The sequence below is a fragment of the Monopterus albus genome, unplaced genomic scaffold, assembly GCF_001952655.1.
Source record: "Monopterus albus unplaced genomic scaffold, M_albus_1.0 scaffold140.1, whole genome shotgun sequence".
Taxonomy (NCBI): domain Eukaryota; kingdom Metazoa; phylum Chordata; class Actinopteri; order Synbranchiformes; family Synbranchidae; genus Monopterus; species Monopterus albus.
The window spans coordinates 376,580-397,899 of NW_018128020.1; the positions used below are offsets into that span (position 1 = coordinate 376,580).

Consider the following 21,320-nt stretch of genomic DNA (forward strand, 5'->3'; position numbering starts at 1 on the left):
TTGTTGGAAGGTGAACCTTTGGCCCATTCTGAGGTCCTGAGCACTCTGGAGCAGGTTTTCGTCCAGGATATCCCTGTACTTGGCCGCATTCATCCTTCCCTCGATTGCAACCAGTCGTCCTGTCCCTGCAGCTGAAAAACACCCCCATAGCATGATGCTGCCACCACCATGCTTCACTGTTGGGACTGTATTGGCCAGGTGATGAGCAGTGCCTGGTTTTCTCCACACATACCGCTTAGAATTCAGGCCAAAAAGTTCTATCTTGGTCTCATCAGACCAGAGAATCTTATTTCTCACCATCTTGGAGTCCATCAGGTATTTTTTTAGCTAACTCCATGCGGGCTTTCATGTGTCTTGCACTGAGGAGAGGCTTCCTTCGGGCCACTCTGCCATAAAGCCCCGACTGGTGAAGGGGTGCAGTGATGGTTGGCTTTCTACAACTTTCTCCCATCTCCCGACTGCATCTCTGGAGCTCAGCCACAGTCATCTTTGGGTTCTTCTGTACCTCGGTCACCAAAGCTCTTCTCCCCCAGTAGCTCATTTTGGCCGGATGGCCAGCTCTAGGAAGGGTTCTGGTCGTCCCAAACGTCTTCCATTTAAGGATTATGGAGGCCACTGTGCTCTTAGGAACCTTAAGTGCAGCAAAAATATTTTTGTAACCTTGGCCAGATCTGTGCCTTGCCACAATTCTGTCTCTGAGCTCTTCAGGCAGTTCCTTTGACCTCATGATTCTCATTTGCTCTGACATGCACTGTGAGCTGTAGGGTCTTATATAGACAGGTGTGTGGCTTTCCTAATCACATCCAATCAGTATAATCAAACATAGCTGGACTCAAATGAAGGTGTAGAACCATCTCAGGGATGATCAGAAGAAATGGACAGCACCTAAGTTAAATATATGAGTGTCACAGCAAAGGGTCTGAATACTTATGACCATGTGATATTTCAGTTTTTCTTTTTTAATAAATCTGCAAAAATGTCAAAAATTCTGTGTTTTTCTGTCAATATGGGGTGCTGTGTGTACATTAATGAGGAAAAAAATGAACTTAAATGATTTTAGCATATGGCTGCAATATAACAAAGAGTGAAAAATTTAAGGGGGTCTGAATACTTTCCGTACCCACTGTAGGTCAGTTAGGGCTATGCAAATTAGGTATGTTAAGCTATGGTAACACTAGTTAGTTATGTTAATGCTCCGGCTACGACGGAGCGTCTGCCAGAGGTATAAATAAGGAAGAAGGTAATCATCGGGATGCACCCCAGCTGTGCGCACCGACAAATGAGTCGCTAATTACTGAAAGCAACACAGCTGAGGTGCAGATCCCGCAGGATCGAGAGAGCAGAGGAGAGAAAGGCGGAAGAGAGCCAGGTCGCGCCAGGCGGACCTGAAACTAGTAGCAGATGAATTCTGTGCGACATGATCAAAAAAATGTGTGATATTTTCAGTTACTGTATTTTTAAAGCTTAAAACCCCAAGTCTTACATCCAAGCAGCTCTAACCATTTGAAATCTATTGGTCAGAATTCTTCAAGTTAAAATTTGGATTTAACTGGAAATTTCAAATTTGTCTTGAACATTCATGTAAATGTAACATTTGCACAATAATGCATGCATGCTGTATGTAAACAGAAATACTGGAGGCATAGTGCCTAGTGTAAATGCATACGGGTCATGCATTAAACCCTAAACATACATAATAATAATAATAATAATAATAATAATACTTTAATTATGTAGCGCTTTACAACTCGGTAGGAGCCCAAAGCACTTCACAGAACAGCAGATAAAATACATGACCAACAACGTACGAAATAAGAGCAAATCAAGAGAAACTAAAAACACACACACAAAAAAAGAAAATATGAATTGAAAGGTAATGATTATGCTTCCATATCCAATATAAATATAAAACAGCGAGCTAAAAGACATCAACATGATGCCACTGAAGCAAATTTTTAAAAGCCTGTCTAAAAAGATACGTTTTTAGTTTGGACTTAAAAAAACGATAACTCAATTATGGACAGTAACTCCAGCGGCAGAGAGTTCCAGAGCCTGGGACCATAAACAGCAAACACACGATTGCCGCATTTTTTTGTATTTTGTTCTCGGGACAACCAGGGACACCTGTTCCGAGAAACGCAGAGCCCTAAGCGGAGTGCACACCACACAGCTGATGCTCATTCCACTAATCAGTTCTCTTACTTATTTAAACCCCTGGCAGACACTCCGTTGCTGATCATGTATACGCCATGCCAACGCTGACAGTTTCTGTGTGGTTGTTTTCATATGTATATTGGCTCACCTGGTTTCAACGCTGACAGTTCCTGTGCTGTTGATCCCCTTTTCTACACCTCTGGCAATTTTCATCTGCCCGTCTTCCTGGTTCAAGCGTCCCTCCTGCTGCCGGCTCATCTGCCCGTCTTCCCGGTTAATGCGTCCCTCCTGCTGCTGGCTCATCTGCCCGTCTTCCTGGTTCAAGCATCCCTCCTGGGTTCCTCCTGGTCTTCTCCTGGGTTCCTCGTCGTCCTGGTCCTCTAACTCTCCTGTTTCCTACAGTCCTCCTGTCTACTCACCTGCCCGTCCTGGTCTCCTCAGTCATCGCTGCCCTACTCTGGTTAATGGACAATACATATACTCAGTACTTTGTTTGCTTTTCTCCAATAAACCACCTTTTTTTTTTTTTTACTAGCACCTGGGTCTGCATCCTAAGTCCTTTTTCTTGTTCTCCCTCACCCCCTGGTGAGGGGACTCAACAATAACAACATCATCTGCATAAAAATAAAAGTGAACGTTGTGCCTCGATATGATTGAGTCAAGAGGAGACATATATAAAGAAAAAAGTAGCGGAGCCAGAATCTAGCCTTGGGGAACGCTAGAAGAAAGAGGGGCAGAGGCAGAGGAAAAGTTGTCAATAACTACCGAGAAGGATCTATTCATCAAAAAAGATGTACAGTAAACCACTGGAACACTGCACCTCTGAGGCCAATGTAATGTTCCAGTTGGAAGAGAAGAACTGCATGGTCGATGGTGTTGAAGGCCGCAGAGAGGTCTAAGAGAGCTAAAATGACAGGGCACTTGGTGTCGAGGTCCATAGTGATATTGTTATGGACCTTTATTAATGCAGATTCAGTACGGGGGTGGGCCCTAAAACCTGATTGAAAATTTTCAGCAACATTCAGACAATCCAGATAGTGTTGGAACTCGTTACAAGTCTGAACTGACCCTTCATTAGACACAACACCAACAGGATTAACAACAGATTTTATAGTCTTAAAAAGAACTCTAGGATGATTACTATTTTTTAAAACAATGTTAGAAAGGTATTTAGTTTTGGCATCTTTTACAGATTTCTGATAGATAACCAGACATCTCTTAAGACGCCCAGAGAGACGTGCAGGCCATCCTTCTTCCATCTACGCTCAGCCTGCCTGCAGCGTCTCCGCAATGCCTGGGTGGTGTCTTTTAACCACAGGGCAGGTTTGTATCTAGAAGTCTGGTTCCTGAACGGTGCGATGGAATCCATAATCGGGGAGCATGTAGAGTCAAATGAGGAGTGAAAAGCATCAGGACATAAAGGAAGCTGCAGGACTTCTGAGGAATAAAAGTCAGAGGCTTGGAAGGCAACAGCAAAATCAGAGGCCGTAGTAGAGGTGATCACCCTGCGACACTGATGTAGAGTCAAGGGTCTATGCGAGTTTGGCGGGGGTGTAATATACATAAACTGTATGTTACAATATGTATGAGTGTTTACATATCATGTGAGTAATTATTTAGACTTTGATGTGAATATACTTTCAGTTGTTAGTTTATTAGATACACCAGTCTAAAGCTAATGCAGTTTAATACAACATTCCTGCAGTAAATCCTCTCTGTATGATGGTTAGAATGATCATTTTTTTAAATGTACCCTATATTCTCACTTATAGTGTATAAACAGGGTGGACAAGTTAATAGAAACACCCATCAATATAACACAATACAGTTCAACAACAGAACAAACTACAGACTTCACAATGTTGAATCAGCACCTCTTTAAAACAGTTTGAACAAAATATGAACATTACCACATTTATGAAGGAGGATTTACTGCAGGACTGCTGTTTTTTATAGTATTTATTGACACAGACACTGTACTCATTCATACATAAAGTATTTTAATACACACAAATACATGCATTATAAAGAATAGTGTATACTGACATACATGCACTTTCACATGTGTGTATGCATCTACCAGTGCTTCATTTGTTGTTCATTTTGTTGCAGAAAGTTTTTGTAATTGAGTTTATTTGGGGAAAATGCAAGCATAATTAAAAACAGATTTTGAATGACCCATCTTATCACTATAACCACAGTGCATTACTGTAGCCACATGGTGGCAGTCTTGAACTTAATTCCCCATTAGAACCCTTATAAATCTTGTGTACATATGAATTAAATTAGGAGTTCACATTGACATATTTGATTGTCAGTATATATTGATATATAAAACTCCTGGTACTGAAACATCATATACAAATTGACATTGATTCTGTCAGGCTGCAAAAAATGGTTGTAGTGTAAGCCTTTGAGCAGACATGATCTGATACCTTGATCAATATTTGTCCCTTTTCTGGTGCTCTCAGTGATGAGGCTTCTGCTGTGGCTTAACAGAGACATGACTGATACTGCAGCCTAATTATCTGTCCGGGCGCAGGGCTTATTACCTCTACCAAGTTTGATTATATCCAAAGCAGTTCTGGGTTGACCACACGGAGCAGACCTGCTCTCTTTATACTTTACTGGATAAGAATCATCATCATCTCAGTGAAATCAGTGTTACAAGTGTGTGCAGGATATTATTGCTCTATTTGTGTAATAATAATGCTAATTTAGCCCCTTGGGCCTTTTGATTAGGCTGCCAATTGAAGCCTGCTGTTAATGCATGTGGCCTACTTTATTCTTTCATTATGCTACACTCAACTCTGACAACAGCACATGAGGGAACAGGGAAAGTACATAATGGAAATTAAAAGATATTTTATTTTACCTGCTGACCTGTTTGCATTTGTTTTGGAAATACAGCTGTAAAATCAATCAGGGAAATCATTGTCTGTGATATGCGAGCCAAGACATATCTTAAAAACCACATGCCTTTTCTTTTCTTTATCCAAACAAGGTGTAAAGTATAAAAATGCTTTGAATATTTTGCCTCATGATAGTAGGTTTGGGCTGATTTCTGTAGAATGATGCGAGTTCTGTGTCTGGGCATAATTTTTACTGCCACAGCTCAGCTCCACAGACCAAGACTCATCTCTGTCACTGGTGCCTACTCTAGTAATGGATATTGGTTATCTCTTAAAGTTGGATTTGACTGCAAGTCTACAGAAAGATTTATGGTGTGCAGCTGTCCACTGCAGCCAACCTTCAGCATTAGAGGCTCCACGTTTTCAGCCGGCCATCTGTCGGCAGTTTCAGATGTCAGTTCCAGTCATCAGAGCAGACATAATTGTGTCCCTTTCTGTTTACTTTAATATTGTCTAACCAGTCTTTTTTGTTTTAATTACCTTCTGCTTCATTATTCTTGTCTCAGAAAATGACATCACCCTTTCCTCTGAATTGTGAGGTCCTCGGGTTGCAATTAAAAACCACCTCATTTCCCTAAGTCTTATCTTAGCATTGCCTTAGTTTTTGTTGGCATATGACAGCAGATTTTGAGGAAAGCCCAGAGCAAAGAATAAGAAAAAAGTGCCCAGTCTGTATTTATCAAGAGAAGAGAAACAGGAACAGATAGACGGTGGTCCCTTGTTGCTCAAAAGTGATAAATGAAGTCAGAAGATGTGGCTGTGAGGTTCTTATCAGTCCAGAGAGCATCCTGGCAAATGTCAATGCCACAGAGAGAGGCATGTTTATGTGTGACAAAGGTGTGAGGGCAGATAAGCATGTATGTGTGAAATGCTTCAGAAATGAGCTTAGCTCTGACGTGAAAGTGTGGTTGGTGGGGGGGCTACAGAAATGGATGCTGACATCTGTTGTACTAAGAGTTGCTGTGGGGACGTCTTAATTTGCTAATGCACACTGAAGAGTGTTATATAAAACTTGCAGGGAGCTGCCTCGCTAAAGCTAAGCAATAGTGGAAAAACTACTCAGATGCTTTATTTATGCAAAAGGGCTGTATGACAGTGTACAAATATGTAGAAGCTTTGCATTTAAAATCCTACTTAAGCCTCGATGTCCTCCTTCAGCTCACTATACCAGCAGGCTATCTAATGACATGTTGATAGCTTGATCTAGGAGTACATCATGTACTGCTGTTCCTTTTAATGGCCTAGCCAAGCTTCTCCCAGATTACAGTGGCTGTAGCATAAACCAGTTCACTGGGCTCAGTTATGATGGTAGTAGGGACTGTTGTGAGAACTCAGTTGACATCTGCTAGCATGTTATCTGATGGTGTTTCTCAGAGGTTGACTGCAGCCAGTTTCTCCATTATTCTCTGCCTCATACAGTTTCAGTTATTGGTAGCATATCTAGTTGTTCATCTACCTCATGTTTGGCCTGTGTTGTACTGTGTAGTTAATCAACCTTAAGCTATAAAAGCAGCTTCCTCTTTACTATACTGAAGCATTGGATAACTGCTAGTTTCTCAGTTAGTGTGGATGTTGGTCATCCACAATTCTCTCTTTTCATTAGGTCTACTATTGTAGTAGCATTCTCCTCACTTGTCTGTATATGATTCTTCCAGTAGGCAAGGAATCTTTATTTATATAGCACATTTTATACACAGAGGCAATTCAAAGTGCTTTACAGAGGCAAGGAAAAACAGCAATAGCATTAAAAACAAAAAGCACTAAAACCAGAATAGAATCAGTGGAGACAAAGTGAAGATAAGCTTGTTATGTCTGTGTATAGCATAGAAGCTAAAAGCTGCTTCACCCTGTTTGGTTCTGACCCAATCTACCAGCAGACTGCCTCCTAAAGATCTCAAAGCCCTGCTGGGTTTGGATTCTTCAAGGAGATTAGAAATGTACTTTGGCCCCATACCACTGAATGACTTTTAAACTAACAGAAACACTTTAAAATCAATTCTGTAGGTAAATGGTAGCCAGTGTAAGGATTTAAGAACAGGAATGATGTGCTCAGTTCTCCTGGTTCTGGTTAAGACTGGCAGCAAGGTCTGACTGAGCTGAAGCTGTCTAACAGTCTTTATGGGAAGACCAGATAAACCATGGGTTTGAAACCCATGTTGGGTGTAAAGCTTTGCAGTTACTTTGGGACATCTGTGGCTCAAAAGGTAGAGTGGTTGTCCCCTAACTGTGTCCTTGTGAAAGGCCCTAAGTTCTTCCCAATAGCCAGGACAGTGCCACCATTGGTGTGTTTGCATGTAGCCACAGATGGCTGCCTTGGTTCTTACCAGAGAAGAACTCCTTCTGTGTGTAACATACTTGGCCAATAAAAGTGATTATCAACATCACTGGTACCGCCGTTAACCTACTGTAGAAAGTGTCCCTGGAATATTCAAATTTATCCGCCTGCACAGAAAATGATCTCTGGATGTATTTATTTAAAACAGCATGCAAGTGTCTGTAATCTACCAAATGAAGTTAGTGGTTTTGATTTAAGATGTGTCGCATAATACAGAGCCAGAGAGGTTGTTCTGCTGGTACAAGATAACCACTATTTCCCCAAGTGCACAGTTTCCACACTCCTCATCCTCCTGCCATTTTGGTTTTAAGAAGTGGTAAGCTGAAAATTTGTCTGTTGAATCTAATTTTCTGGCATTACACTTGATAGTTTTCTAGGATTTCTTTTCTTCAAAATGTCAGTAAGATGAGAGAATATAGCCTGTACATCCATAGCTTTCTTACCATAATTGTTGCAACCACTAAATCCTCTTTTGCAGAGGCATGATGCAAACTGAAGATATGTCTGTCTTCCACCAGTAGAGAGAGTGGTGACAGATATTTGATCGAAGCAATGATGAAAATCTGAAAATGCCTTTCAGCTGCATGAGCAGTCAAGAGCATCATGGACCTTATTAATGTAGCACTCAGTTTGAATGTTTTTTGTCTTTACATTCCTTTTCAGTTTCTTATCCATTTTTTCAACCCTTTTGTCATTGTTTTTTATCTAGAAAAGTTTTCACATAAAACAAAGTGCAGAAGTTCAGATTCAAGCTGCTGTTGCCTCTTGGGAAGTTTGTAATTCTTGTGGGGTGGATGACTAATAAAATCAGTTTGCTTCTGGTGGTCTGAGCTAGCTATAGATGACGTGAGGGAGTGAGCGAGCAGGCGTGGGTGAAGCTTCCTATCTATTGAGGGAGAGAATATACATGCACCGCTGCACTTGCTCATAGAGTGAGCCCACTTCAACACCCCATCCAGCTCCCATTGATGAGAGCGTCACTTTCGCCCCTGTCTCCCCCATCGAGCCACATTTCATGCATTCGAGATTTACTTGGAGAGAAGCTGCAAAAGAGAAAACAGACAAATTTAGGAGAGGTCAGACTGTGGGAGCTTTCTTGTAAGAATTACGTTGTCATCTCCTCCACTTAGGTGCATTAAGTGAATGATAAGGTATATACAGAGTAGTGAATCTCTTTTCTGCTTCTTGATGCAATCACTGCTGTTTGCAAAGTTGAACCTGAAGGGCACTGAGTGGTTTTGGATTCTCTGGCTAGTGAGGCTATTGTTCTGATTGTATGGCAGGTGGGGCAAGAAAATGTGCATGATAGTCCTTCCAAGTCCTGAAGGAGAATAAAGTGCTGCTCTTAATTTGTTCTGACATCCTGGCTTCAGAGATAATAAGTTGTTCCTGACGCTTACAGCACTCTGTCAGCTAAAGTCACCTTGAGGTCAGACAGTGAGTGATGCCAAAAGATGGTGAGGAGCCATGCTAGTTACAGCAAAGACTTGTGCCTGCATTAGCAAATAAGTCTGCAGTGTGGTAGACAGTTCAGCCTGTCAGTCTTCTGTAATCACGCAGTCTTGTACAGAGATCCCTAGCCTTTATTGTTTGATGTAACATTGAACACCGATGGCCCTCAGCTGAGTACCACCAACTGGCCTAGCCTCACATATGTTCTTACTACGAATTATGTTATTTAACACTATTAACTGATAATTATTGTAAGTGGATGTTGTTACAATATTTTTTCATACCATTAAATTGTCACTCCAAAGGTTGCTGTGCTCAGATTTGTGCTGCTACCACTGAGTGGCAGAAGCTTGAATGTTTCCGCTATTTCCACTACTTTTAGCTATTTAAATTGTCTATTGCTCTTATTTAACTCAACTGTTTATTCACTTTTAGCTAAATACATCAACTATTTAGTCACGTTTCGCTAACATGAACTATTTTAACAGTTTATCCATTCCTTTAGCTAACAACTGTTTAATCAAGCTTGCCCTGTCAACTATTTAATTTTAACTAGCTTAATTGTTTATTTCAATTGTTTATTTACTTTTAGCTAACTATTTTAATTATTTTTTCATTAATTTCAGCTAGCTATCACCATCATTTGTTTATCCATTAAAGTTGGGATAAAGCAAAATCATTGATTTGCTTCTAAACACATTATCAGTGTTAGAAAATAGTTGTTGAAAACATGAAAAGACCTGCGATGGGCTGGCGACCTGTCCAGGGTGTACCCCACCTCTCGCCCGCAGTTGGCTGGGATTGGCTCCAGCCCCCCGTGACCCCGTTTGGGACTAAGCGGTATAGAAAATAGATAGATGGATGGAACATGAAAAGACTGAGACCTATTTAGTGCTGAATTGCGCTAAAGCCATCCTTAACATAATGCCTCCCCCGACACTGTAATGTTATAAATCCTGGAGAGCACAGAGCTCTATGCCTGTATTTGTTTTTAGGGACCCTCGTGAAACTGAGCACAGATTAAAATTTACAGCCACGGTTATGGTTTTTAAAAGAAATAACATTAATGCTGCTACCTCAGTATTACACAGTGAAAAAAGTAGGAACATAAATTGTGAATGTGTTGGAGTGGGTCTGAACCGACTGTAGTTGGTGGAGGGATAGAGGCGCGAGGGAGGCAATGGCCACACAGCGGGCCCTGCAGCTGCTGCTGCACTGGACAGGTCACCACGGCGTATTTATAACTATTTAAACTACTGTATTTAGGTTTTACCTTTTTATTATTATTCAGCTGTATATCAAGTTAGTTTTAGCTAATGCTAACAGTTTCAACTGTTTAGCAGTTGCCACTAGCTAACTCTTTTTTTTTTACTGCTAACTTTTTTAACTTCTCTGTTCACTTTCAAACATTTTTATGCACTCTCATATGACAAGCCATTTTAACATGTAATTGCTAGACTAAATATGTGTTGCATATATCTGTAATTCAATTCTTACCAGCGTTGTAGTGAAGTCACTAATTCTTGAGTCTCGAGTCCCCAATGTTCGCATCCAAGTCAAGTCCAAATCACAAAATAGTCTGAGTCAAGACTGATTTGAATCCCCGTTATTCAAGTCTGAGTCATCAGGGTCTACATTAAAAACAACTAACACAGTTCTCACCATTTTAAAAGGAGTCTACTTAAGGCGTGCAACACAATAACCAAATACACACACTACTTCAAAGTGAATGAAGTGATTCAGTGCTTATGTTTCAAATAAGATGATCATAACTGTTGTGAATAAGGCATCATTTGCCAGTTTGCAGGTATCAAATCCTGAGATTTTAAACTTTCCAATAGCGTATTACGATATTGCTCTGCAATCTGATACAGAAAGGTAGAGTGGATGCTTTGATGGAAGTGTTTGGGATAAAGCATGGTGCAGGCAAACAGGTTTTGGCATCAATATCTTATGGCAAATTATTATGACCTATTACAAAAAAATAAGTCAGTGCCCAAGTCTCCAACTTTAAGTCCAAATACAGTCAATGCTGAGTCCAAGTCCGAGTCATCATCACTCAAGTCCAAATTGAGTCATGAGTCCTGATTCTTGCTAATCAAAATGAACATACTCTTATATCATTGTGTAACAAATTACTTTAGTAAATGGACAGCTTGTAAAGATCTGCATTCACACCTATTCCTGTTTATAGTTTTTATTTTTCTCCTTATCACAATACTTTTTTAATTAAAATCTAATTGTCTGTCTTTAATTCACTTTAGTTAGTCAGTTAATAGAGTTTGTCAATTAGTTGCAACTGTTAGACACTTTTGCCAAAGACACAAGAGAGGATGTTTCATTATTCATGCCATCCATCCATCCATTTTCTTCCGCTTATCCAGGACCGGGTCGCGGGGGCAGCAGTCTAAGCAAAGATGCCCAGACTTCCCTCTCTCCAGACACTTCCTCCAGCTCCTCCGGGGGAATGCCAAGGCGTTCCCAGGCCAGCCGAGAGACATAGTCCCTCCAGCGTGTCCTGGGTCTTCCCCGGGGCCTCCTCCCGGTGGGACATGCCTGGAACACCTTCCTAGGAAGGCGCCCAGGAGGCATCTGAAACAGATGCCCGAGCCACCTCAGCTGGCTCCTCTCGATGTGGAGGAGCAGCGGTTCTACTCTGAGCTCCTCCCGGGTGACCGAGCTCCTCACCTTATCTCTAAGGGTGCGCCCGGCCACCCTGCGGAGAAAGCTCATTTCGGCCGCCTGTATCCGGGATCTTGCCCTTTCGGTCATGACCCAAAGTTCATGACCATAGGTGAGAGTCGGAACGTAGTTACCATTAGTTATTTTAGTACTTAATTATTCATGCCAAATGTATTTATTAACTCAATGTACAATACACAGTCAACACAATAAACCCTCTTTACCACTGCTTAGCAGTTTTGTGTACCTGCTATCATCTTCTTTTTTTATTAAAGCTCCATCTGCCTGTGATTACTGACTGGATCTGTTTTCAGTATATTTCTTGAATAAACAGTTACATTAAAAATTCACTGGCTGACTGTTTTTCCAAGAAATTCATTTACAAAGTTGACAATACACATCTGCAATAATATTGACAGAGAATACATTTACTCTAAAGATAAAATAATATAGTTTTAAATGACTTTTATGGTAAAGGGTAGGTAGTTTTTACTTCTTTGAGCTCAGTTTCTTTTTTCTAACATGTAAGTACAGCACAGTCTGTAAAAGAGTAGTCATCTTTCTCAGTGATGTCTTTTCATCTTCTTGTGATGGTGGTGAAATACCTTGGCAGGAGTGTTGCATCCTAAAAAGACAGATTTAGTCCAGATCAATATGCAGTCCAAGTGATAGTCCATCCACACATCTTGTTTTGTTTTATCTCTCTCTTTCTCTGGGTTAGCCTTCTCTCTTTATATAGCATCTTCTTAGCGCAGACAGTCAGGCAGCAGCACAGACACCCTGTCTTCAGGAGAGGCCAAGAGATCTGTCCAGCCTTGTGTTTTCCTCTCCTCCCATCTTGCCTCCTTGTTCTCTTTGTCTCCCCCATCCCCAGCGAACCAGTGCTATACGTGTCCAGGCTTGGACAGGTACGCTATGAGGGCCACAACCACCCCCACATACATCCCCGTTCCAATGGTAATGGAAAGAGCAGCCAGGAATAGGGCTCTTCTGGAGCTTATTCCTGCTCTTGAGAAGTCTCCCTTAGCGATGGCCTTGCCAGTCTGACAATACAAAGCAGAGATTGAAATGAGCCGGTGTGTTACTCTCAGGGAGCCATTAGTTACCATGGCAATGAGGTCATTATCCCTCTGACATTGACAAATGTGTTGTTTGGGTGTTTTAGTTTCCTATCAAAAAAATGAGCCTGGCTCTTATTTTTCCTTCTGGCACATTTTTGATCTAGTGCAATTGTATGTGCAACTATTGTTGAAGATCTTGCAAAACCACTAGGATATGCTGTGTTTGAGGTTGCATGGCACCCATTGATTTTGGACTATAAATATACTAACATCGGAAGAACCTAACATGATGCTGTCATTACAAATGAGGTGTCAGTTATAAATGCAAAATTGTAATTGCAGTGCACTGCTCATGCAGAACATATTGTGAACCAAAACCTCAGTGTTAATGGTTTCCTAAAGTTAATACTGAGGATTGACAAGTGATGAACCTGCCGTATTTACAGTTATCTGAAATAACCACAAGGAGGTGCCAAGGTGGAAAATGGGCTGCAGCAGCACTTGTTTGTGCTCCCTGATAAATAGAATGTAGTGTAATCAGAGTCCTGGACAGGCTTGAGGTCTCTGGACATTTACCTTGTGGGAGTAGTAAAAGGCGACAATGCCCAAGGGCCAGAAGCAGCAGAGCATGGAGAAGATGGCAAGGCCTAGGTAGTCTCGAGGGGGCAGCACGAGGAAGTTGTCCTCACTCTCACTGTCACTGGAGCTGTCACTCTGGAGGACAGCGAGTTGATATACAATAAATATATGTCAGCACAGGAACAAATGATACTATTTAGTGCATATTTTACACCCTAGAAATCCATTTTCTGAGACAAAGTATGCTTTCTTAAAACTGGCAATCCTGAGATTGACACTTAAATAACAATAATAGAGTAAGACTGACATGTCTAAACAAGTGTATGTTGGATGTCTTCGCAGTGATGTAGCTTGACAATGTGGTATCTGCCCTTGTTCCACAATCACTCAGGACAGGATGTGCTCAGCCAGCCAGAGAGGATTTGGTGCCTCTGTCAACACCCATGAGCAGCCTGACAGATAACACAGGATTAACAGATTGTTCCATCATTGCGAGGTGACAGGGGAAACAGCAAGAAGACAGTGTCATTTATGTGCTAAATTGCCTCTACAGCATGAGAGGCCTCTGCCATCTCTCCTCAATACACCTGGCATCATACAAGGCAGCGAGTCGCTCTCTATATATTGTCTTGATACTCAAACTCCGGACCAGAGAGGCTGAGCAGGCAAATGAAAGATAAATACAAATGTCACTCATACTGATGCATTTGTATTCCCTGGCTTTTAACAATGTTACTGATTGATGTATTTGTTTTGATTATGCATTTTAGCTGTTATTTCATTGTGTAGATGTTTTATCTGGTTTTATTTATTTTTATTATTTTTATGATTTACTGGAAAGCACCTTGTAACGTAGGTTTAGAAAGGTGCTATATAAATAAAGTTTGCTTGCTTGCTTGCTTGCTTACTGCATTGGCACATCATACCTGCAGCAGAGATGGCAATGTGACTACATGGCTGACCTTTTAAGAGGAGACAGCCTTACTCCTCTCAGCTGTCCCAGAGATATAGTGGATGTTTGTCTAAATAAATAGCCCCCATAATGATCATGTTTCATTTGTTAGTCTTGCTGCCTTGGGGGATCAATCAAAGCGGGAAAAAGGAAGGCACAAAATAGAAATCGATATGTAAGGCCAGAACTGAAACAACCATTTTAGAGGTAATTACAGAACAGTCAGGAAAGGAGGCAAGTAAGGAAGGACCCATGTTTTAAAAATGTACCCAGTTTGTGCTCTTAGCTTCTAATCTCATGTATATTCTACCAAACCACAGCCTCTAATGTAATTATCTTGAATTATTTTGGGTTTTTTTTTTGTATTTAAACCTTATTTAGATGTTAGAAGGAAGTGGAGGACAGCAGCAATACGCTCCACTAAGTTTCCACATAGATACGTTTGACAAGAGGCTTATGAAGCTCACTGTTATCTGCTTTATGAGCCCTGTCCACCTGAACAACTGGTTGTGATCCATCAAAACAGCAGCTGGTCATAACCACATAATGTTGACATCACATGAATAAACTGGTGTGCACAAACACCAGTAATCTCCTTTTATCTATATAGCAAGACCCGATAACAGTCCTGAATGACTGGTGCACTCAGTCCTACTGACATCCTGCCTGACACCCAGGCCTGTCGGCTGGGGAGACAGTCCCAGGCTGATCTGATGGCAGTATAACTGATGGGGCTCCACTGAGGCACAGTGCCTTTAACAACCCTGTCACAGCTCTCTCTGAGCCCTTGTTAGTCTGGAGGGAACAGTCGGCTCCACAGCAGGACACACACAGACCCATGCACCTAGTTGGTAGCAAGGGCAATTACAGTGGTACCATCCACCCGTTCTTGTTACTTTGTTACCTGCAATTTATTTTTCCTCTGTCACACAGATGTCAAGCACCTGCTGACAAAAACAAGCTGCGGAACTACTATTGTAAAGTTTTACTACTTTTTTTTCTGTTGCTGACTCTACACAGCAAATAAGGCAACAAGGAGATGTAGAGTAATGATATGGGTAGCAGTAAAGAGCAAAATAACAGAGGCGGAAGAAATGCTCAGATCTCTTACTTAAAGCTACAGTATGTACCTTTTTCAAATATTTGTGTTATAGAAATCTGGTCCAAAACTTGTCTTAATGTAGCGAGGTACTGCCGAAGCCTCCCGAGACTGAGACTCAATGAACAGCACTGGCAGCAGTGCAGCGATATTACCTACTAAAAGGCTTTGAGCAGGACTGACCTCTCTAAGTAATCAGAGATGTTCAGTTATTTCTGCTTGATGAGTATGTTTTGTTGCATTCTCATTTTTTTGCAATTTCATAATGACAACTATCTGAAGAGCTGGGCAGAGTGTGGTGGAGCATAGCAGATCATAGCAGAGCACAGTGGAGCAGGGAGAGGGAGTGCTGGGCGGACCAGAGTGGACTGACTTGGAGTTTCATCATAGTGCTACAGTATCTGAAGTTACAGACATACAGGAAGCAAGAGTAAAGAAACACAGGTGCAAAAAGTCTCATATTCCATCTAAAAATGCAGAGTCAGCATCAGCAGAGTCCTGCTAATACTCAAAGCACTACATGTGGCATTAATGGCAGTCGCTGCCATGTCTCTCTATCTTGTCTGCCAGGCTTTCAAGTGACAAGAGTTGGTGTGATCATTAGCCCAATTAGGCTGCAATACTTCTTCTCCTGACAGGCCAGATTTCTGAGTGTCTCACGAGTGTCCCTAGGTGAAATTAGATTTTTACCACTTCTGAGATGACTGCTCTTTTGCTGTCATGGTTCTCTTTGGAGAGAGCCATAAAAAGAACAATAGCCTGGATAGATCAAATCAGATGTGTCACTTTTTTAGAATATAATTACAAATCAAAAGCACACAATTTTCCCACAATAGCTTTGAAAGACTCCAGCAAATTGACCATTTAGGAAGCTTTCTGCTGAAAATGAGCCCTGACAGTTACCAGTAAGTGTCAAAACACCTTTAATATCTTGCAGCAACTCAGTATTTTAATTATGCTGTCAAACACTACATCTGCAGCATTTGCTTATTAATGTGCAGTTATAGTAATCATTCCCAGATTGAGAAATTATTGGTACAAAAACATTCCTACAGTTTATCTGTACAATTAGACTTTTACCGCATAGAGACCCATTATCTCCAAATAAATGCATTAACATGCACAAGTTGCTATATGTGGAAAACTCAATCGTTCTTTGCCCTAATGTGACCTCTGACCTCATACTCAGGACCCTGCTCATCCTCCACCTCGTACGACACTGTGTGGATCTTCACATCCTTCTGTCCTTGTATGTTGTCTGGTGTGTTTTCTATAGACACTCCATCTGAAACAGCGTCCTTACTCTCTGTGAATGTAGTCTCAAAGCTCTCGCTCTTGGAGTCTTTGCTGTGAAGGCTGACGTTGTCCTTGTACAGTATGATGTTGGGCCTGTAGAAGGCCTCCACAGCTAGATGCAGGGATGTTGCATCCAGGAACTGCTGAGTCTTATGCTTGCCATTAGTCCCATTGTAGCAATAGCCAGTGAGGTTGTTTTGGTAAGGCTGGCTCGAGCAGTCACACTGGTAACCCTGGTAGTCACTGTGGACAACATGTCTGCTGGTTTTGTCTAGCAGGGGGTTCTGGAGCTCACTGAGACTCTCCATGTTGATGCCAGATTCAGATGTCTTGTGGATCAAAGGATGGAGTCCAACAGAGATTTGGCAGTTTGGAAGCTGGAAACATGTTAAGAACAGAATAAATAAAACCATTAGAAGAGAGAAATAACAGTGCATTTAAATCATGACACATTCTTGGGGAAATGAATACCTGCAGCCTAACTATCCAGTCTGATATTTTTTTTTAGTAATAATGTGCTCTCTCAGATATGAATTCACTGCAGGAAATATTTCATCTTGTTTGGCAATAAGCATTCCTCTCACAGACTCTCGCCATTTGGAGCCATGAAATCACCATCTGCTCAACTGTTGCATCTCACACCCCCAGATTCATATAAACATGTACTGTACATTAAAAAAAAGCCTCTTCCACATGTCACAGTTTCCTGTACAGAAATCAAGAAAAGGTGCTGCTGTTCACAGTGCATACAGATTATTTGAAAAGTCTGTAAACTGGCCTTCTTGAGTCATCCTGACTGTTTTTGAATCAACTGAAAATGGAACAAATGAAAATGACACTCAGTGAAAAAAAGAAATTAGTGGTTTATGTTAAAGATAAACATAGAAACACTGTATGGGTAGGCAGTAACTAAGGCAACAGGTTCCGCCAGTAAGAGGTCGTGGGACCTAGCAGGTCTATATTCAGTTTTAATAAGCAAATATACTGTTTTGTTTTGCAAATATGCCATCCAGCAGCAGTGGTCAGTCCCTCTTGCCCCGCAAAGACCTCATCCATGAAATTAATCTTTTGGTCCCATGTCTAATGATAAAATATGATAATAGACTCTGAAGCAGTTGTGTCACATTTGCTACTAGAATGTAGCAAATCAAGTCAGTCATTTCATGCTTTTTGTTGACAGTGTTCTACAGTAATGAGAAGTAAGCCAGGAGGTGGAAATAAACGAGAAACAGTTGCAGATCTGTATTTATGAGGTCTGAGAGGTGAATGAGTTGCAAAGAATGAAATACTGCCAAAATAACAGGAACACTATGAAATGCCATCTAGTGCCACATTACAAACTGTAGTTTCTAGCTCTGTCTCAATGTCTCTGTCACAGTCTCATCACCAATGAAAAATAGAAACCCAACAAAGCTGATATTTATTTGCAAGATATTGTACAGGCTTGCATTATATACAGTATCCGGCCCCAACAAAAGATGTACAGGTCTACAAGAGACCTCTGGCCCCTGTGACCCCATAAGGATAAAAGGTCATGTAGCCACAGGGCTTCAGAGCTGCTCAGCCTGGAGAAGCATGAATAATGTGGGCCCACACACATGGCTCAGGCTCAGTATCTTCAACACTGCGTCCTGTGGTGTACATTCTCACATGCTTCTGAGGATGAGCTGCTCTCCAGAAAACAGGGAATTCTATTACACACTACATTAGACAACACAAACCACATCTCACATCCACAAATAATTCATCACACACCAGGAGGTGTGCACTTGGCACACACAGGAGTTATTAATGATCATGATCACTCGATCTTCTCTTTCTCCCTGTGTTTTTGTATGTTTACTAGTCCTTTAGTTAATTCATATGTCTATTCCCCCCCCCCCCCCCACCCACCCCCACACACCCCACACCCTTCCTGGAATAATAGCATAAGAATATCTTGTATAAGCAGCTAAACATTTCCGAAAATCATCTTACCTGTGTCAGAAAATCCTGCTGCTGTTTTCAGCATTGTTCCTCGGCGCAACTGAGTCGATGGAGACGGACCTTTCTACTTCACATCATCGGTTTTTGCAAAAAACATATGCACAGCATATAGTATCCGTTAGAAAAGTTATTTAGTGTGTATACGAATGGACTTTGCCACCTGAGCTCTGCCTTCCATGGCACTGCTGGTCTGACGGGTAGATTTTACGCACAGTATCGTGCTGATCTCACTCTCCAACCAACTCCGACAGAGGCAGAGTGGACTCAAACCAACTGATTGGTTGGGTGAGGCGCGCTGTAAACTCTATGACCGACCACGGTTTTGACATTTCCAAACTCTGCTTGCCTTGCTTGGGCGTCTTCCTCCATCTCAGTGTTTCATGTGCTGGCTGGGGGTTTTACGCGCCCCCAGCGGTGCTATTTTGCCTCGTTGCATAAGCACAGTCCTTTGTAAACCAGGTTGGCTGCCTCCTGAAATAGCCACAGAAATTTATTGTAAAACACATGAGCCAGCGTTCCCTCACTGCACATTTATAAGATGTGTGTCCTGAAATAACTACGGCTTATTGCTTCCACAACTTAAAGGTGAGCTGTTTATTCTTCTCTACCGTGAAAGCCTATTAAATACAGGAAAAACACAGCACAGAAATTTCACAGTTTAGCTCTATAGCCATCCTTTATAGGTGAATTTCATAATTTCCCATTCTTGCATAATTTCAACATTTATTGTTTTAATTGTTCTAATTGTCCTTGTCCCTGTATTCTGGCTGTCTCAACTGATTCCAAACATAGGTAAGGAACAAGTCACTTTTAAATCCATTGCACATTTACATTTGATTAATATTTTAGACAAATCCCATGCATTTATCATGAGCCTGCCAAATGATTGTGCCTTTAACCCCACTCTACTAAGCAGCTTATGATTCCATGCCAAATTTTATCATTGGAAAGAGTATTTACATAACATTAATATCTATGTTTTTCCCATGCAAGCAAATGGGTGACATAATAGATTCCACACATTATTAAACCCAATTTATTTTGATCCCCCTGGAGGATATTAATGTCATAACTGCAGTGTTTACAAAAGCATAGTCTCTGGTTTGGACCCGTGTAAAAACACACTAAAACATTGCCTATCAGAGATTGTAATGTTGTGCCAAATACTAGGCTAATATACAGCCAGTGAACACTGAAAACATACATCAGAAGCAGCACTTCATTCCACACGCTTAGTTAATGCTTAAGTTAATAATTTGGAAGCATCTCCCAGTAAAAGTGACATGCATCAAGGTGCTGATAGACACCTTATGGGGAAAACATGGTGCTGCATTTAAGACTGAGCACACATAAGATGCGTCACCTAGTGTTCACATACACAAGGCAATGTGGTGTTAACAGCCCTGCCATCGCTGTGATGGATAACACTCCCTCAGGAAATGAACATATTAGAAGGGCAAATGGTGTGGTGACCAGAACCAGTTACTGTTTATCCATTATTCTTATTTCTTTTTCTCTTTCCATTGCCCTGTGTAGCAAGATTCAGAGTAACATTCTTCAACATTCTTCTTCAGACCTGTGTTAAAATGGCAGGGAAACGTCCATCACACCACTGAAATATCAGAATCTAAAAGATCTGTTTAGATTAGTGGTGCCACATTATGTTTACAGGAAGAGAAGATTTCTCATTGGACCTAGCTTTTTCCAGCCGTTTGTGAATATTTATGGTTCTCACTGTGCCCCTTTCTTCTGCTCCATTTTCCACTCTATATTTAGGCACTGTGTCACTACAAAGCAGACACACTGTTTATCAAGCATTTTCCCTCAGAGTTTTGCCTTTTCAAGATGCAAAACAATTTCTTATAACTGAATATGCAACTGTTCATGTATTCATGACTGACAAAGTCTGATAATGTTACCTCCTGCATTGACTTTACTCCACCCTTATGTGATATCTCAGCTGACTTTGACACCATGAACTTCACTAAGGCCCAATAACCAGTTTTTAATCATGTAAACATGCCTGAGAATTAATCAACCTAATCCAAAAGTATCAAACCACTTAATTTGGTCTGTCCTAGTTGGGTTTTGTGGAGAAAATTGGGGATTTAAGCAGCTTTTCTCAAATGTCCATTCTGTCCATTATTTCCTGTTTGATTAAACGCTTGAACAAAGCATATGCCAACAGCTGCACCTCTGACCACTGAAACAGCCCATGGGACAGCAGAAAAAGAAAAAAAGAAATACACTATAAAATCAATTTGGATATTATCAGTGTAATTTATTGTCAGTCCTATTTCAGACCAAAAGTGTATGTTTCACACTTTTCATATCAGAAGAAGTCAGTCATTTCTTGTCCTAGTGGTTATTTTCACCATATAAACTGTGCTGCTGGTTCTCATTGCTGATATCAGGTGCTGTGTGAGGAGCTCATCTAGAGGTCACTTTGCTGAAAACAGTAGGATTTCAGTCCCTGTAGTGTCAGGTTTAGGTGTAGCAACAGGAGAAGGCTCTGCGTACAGGAAGGTTTTGGCAGAAACAGAGATTGGGGCTCCTTCCACACCTGGAGGCATGCCGCAAGCCTCAAACTGCAAACGCTCACCCAATCGCAAAAGCCACGGCCAAATGCCCCCTCATTTTCACTACCTGATTCAGGGCAGGAAAAGGGCGAGCAGAGAGACAATATGTAAATTAGAAGTGGTGATGAATAAGAGAATAGGTTGGTGGGGAAAAATTAACAGATCCAGCTGTTCACCCCCAGGCATTTCTTCCAAAAGTAGCACATTGCCTTGTTTGTTTACCATAAAATGCT

The 21,320-nt window shown here is 41.2% G+C and overlaps 1 protein-coding gene across 3 annotated transcripts; it reads right to left on the reverse strand.

The window, feature by feature from the left end:
• Nucleotides 1-6,802: 6,802 nt before the first annotated feature.
• Nucleotides 6,803-18,882, reverse strand: LOC109967955 (synapse differentiation-inducing gene protein 1-like). Of its 3 annotated transcripts, XR_002276016.1 has the most exons (5): nucleotides 18,500-18,882; nucleotides 16,405-16,899; nucleotides 13,173-13,310; nucleotides 12,141-12,578; nucleotides 6,803-8,444 (listed from the first exon to the last, which is right to left on the reverse strand). XR_002276016.1 is itself a non-coding variant. In XM_020613888.1 (4 exons), the coding sequence occupies exons 2-4, from the start codon at nucleotides 16,828-16,830 to the stop codon at nucleotides 8,430-8,432; spliced, it is 579 nt and encodes a 192-aa protein (XP_020469544.1). In that variant the 5' UTR covers nucleotides 16,831-16,899; nucleotides 18,500-18,882; the 3' UTR covers nucleotides 6,803-8,429. The 3 variants fall into 3 exon arrangements, 2 of the variants coding, with proteins under 2 accessions (XP_020469544.1, XP_020469543.1); XM_020613888.1 differs by lacking the exon at nucleotides 12,141-12,578; XM_020613887.1 differs by lacking the exon at nucleotides 6,803-8,444 and having other exon boundaries at nucleotides 11,609-12,578.
• Nucleotides 18,883-21,320: the final 2,438 nt, after the last annotated feature.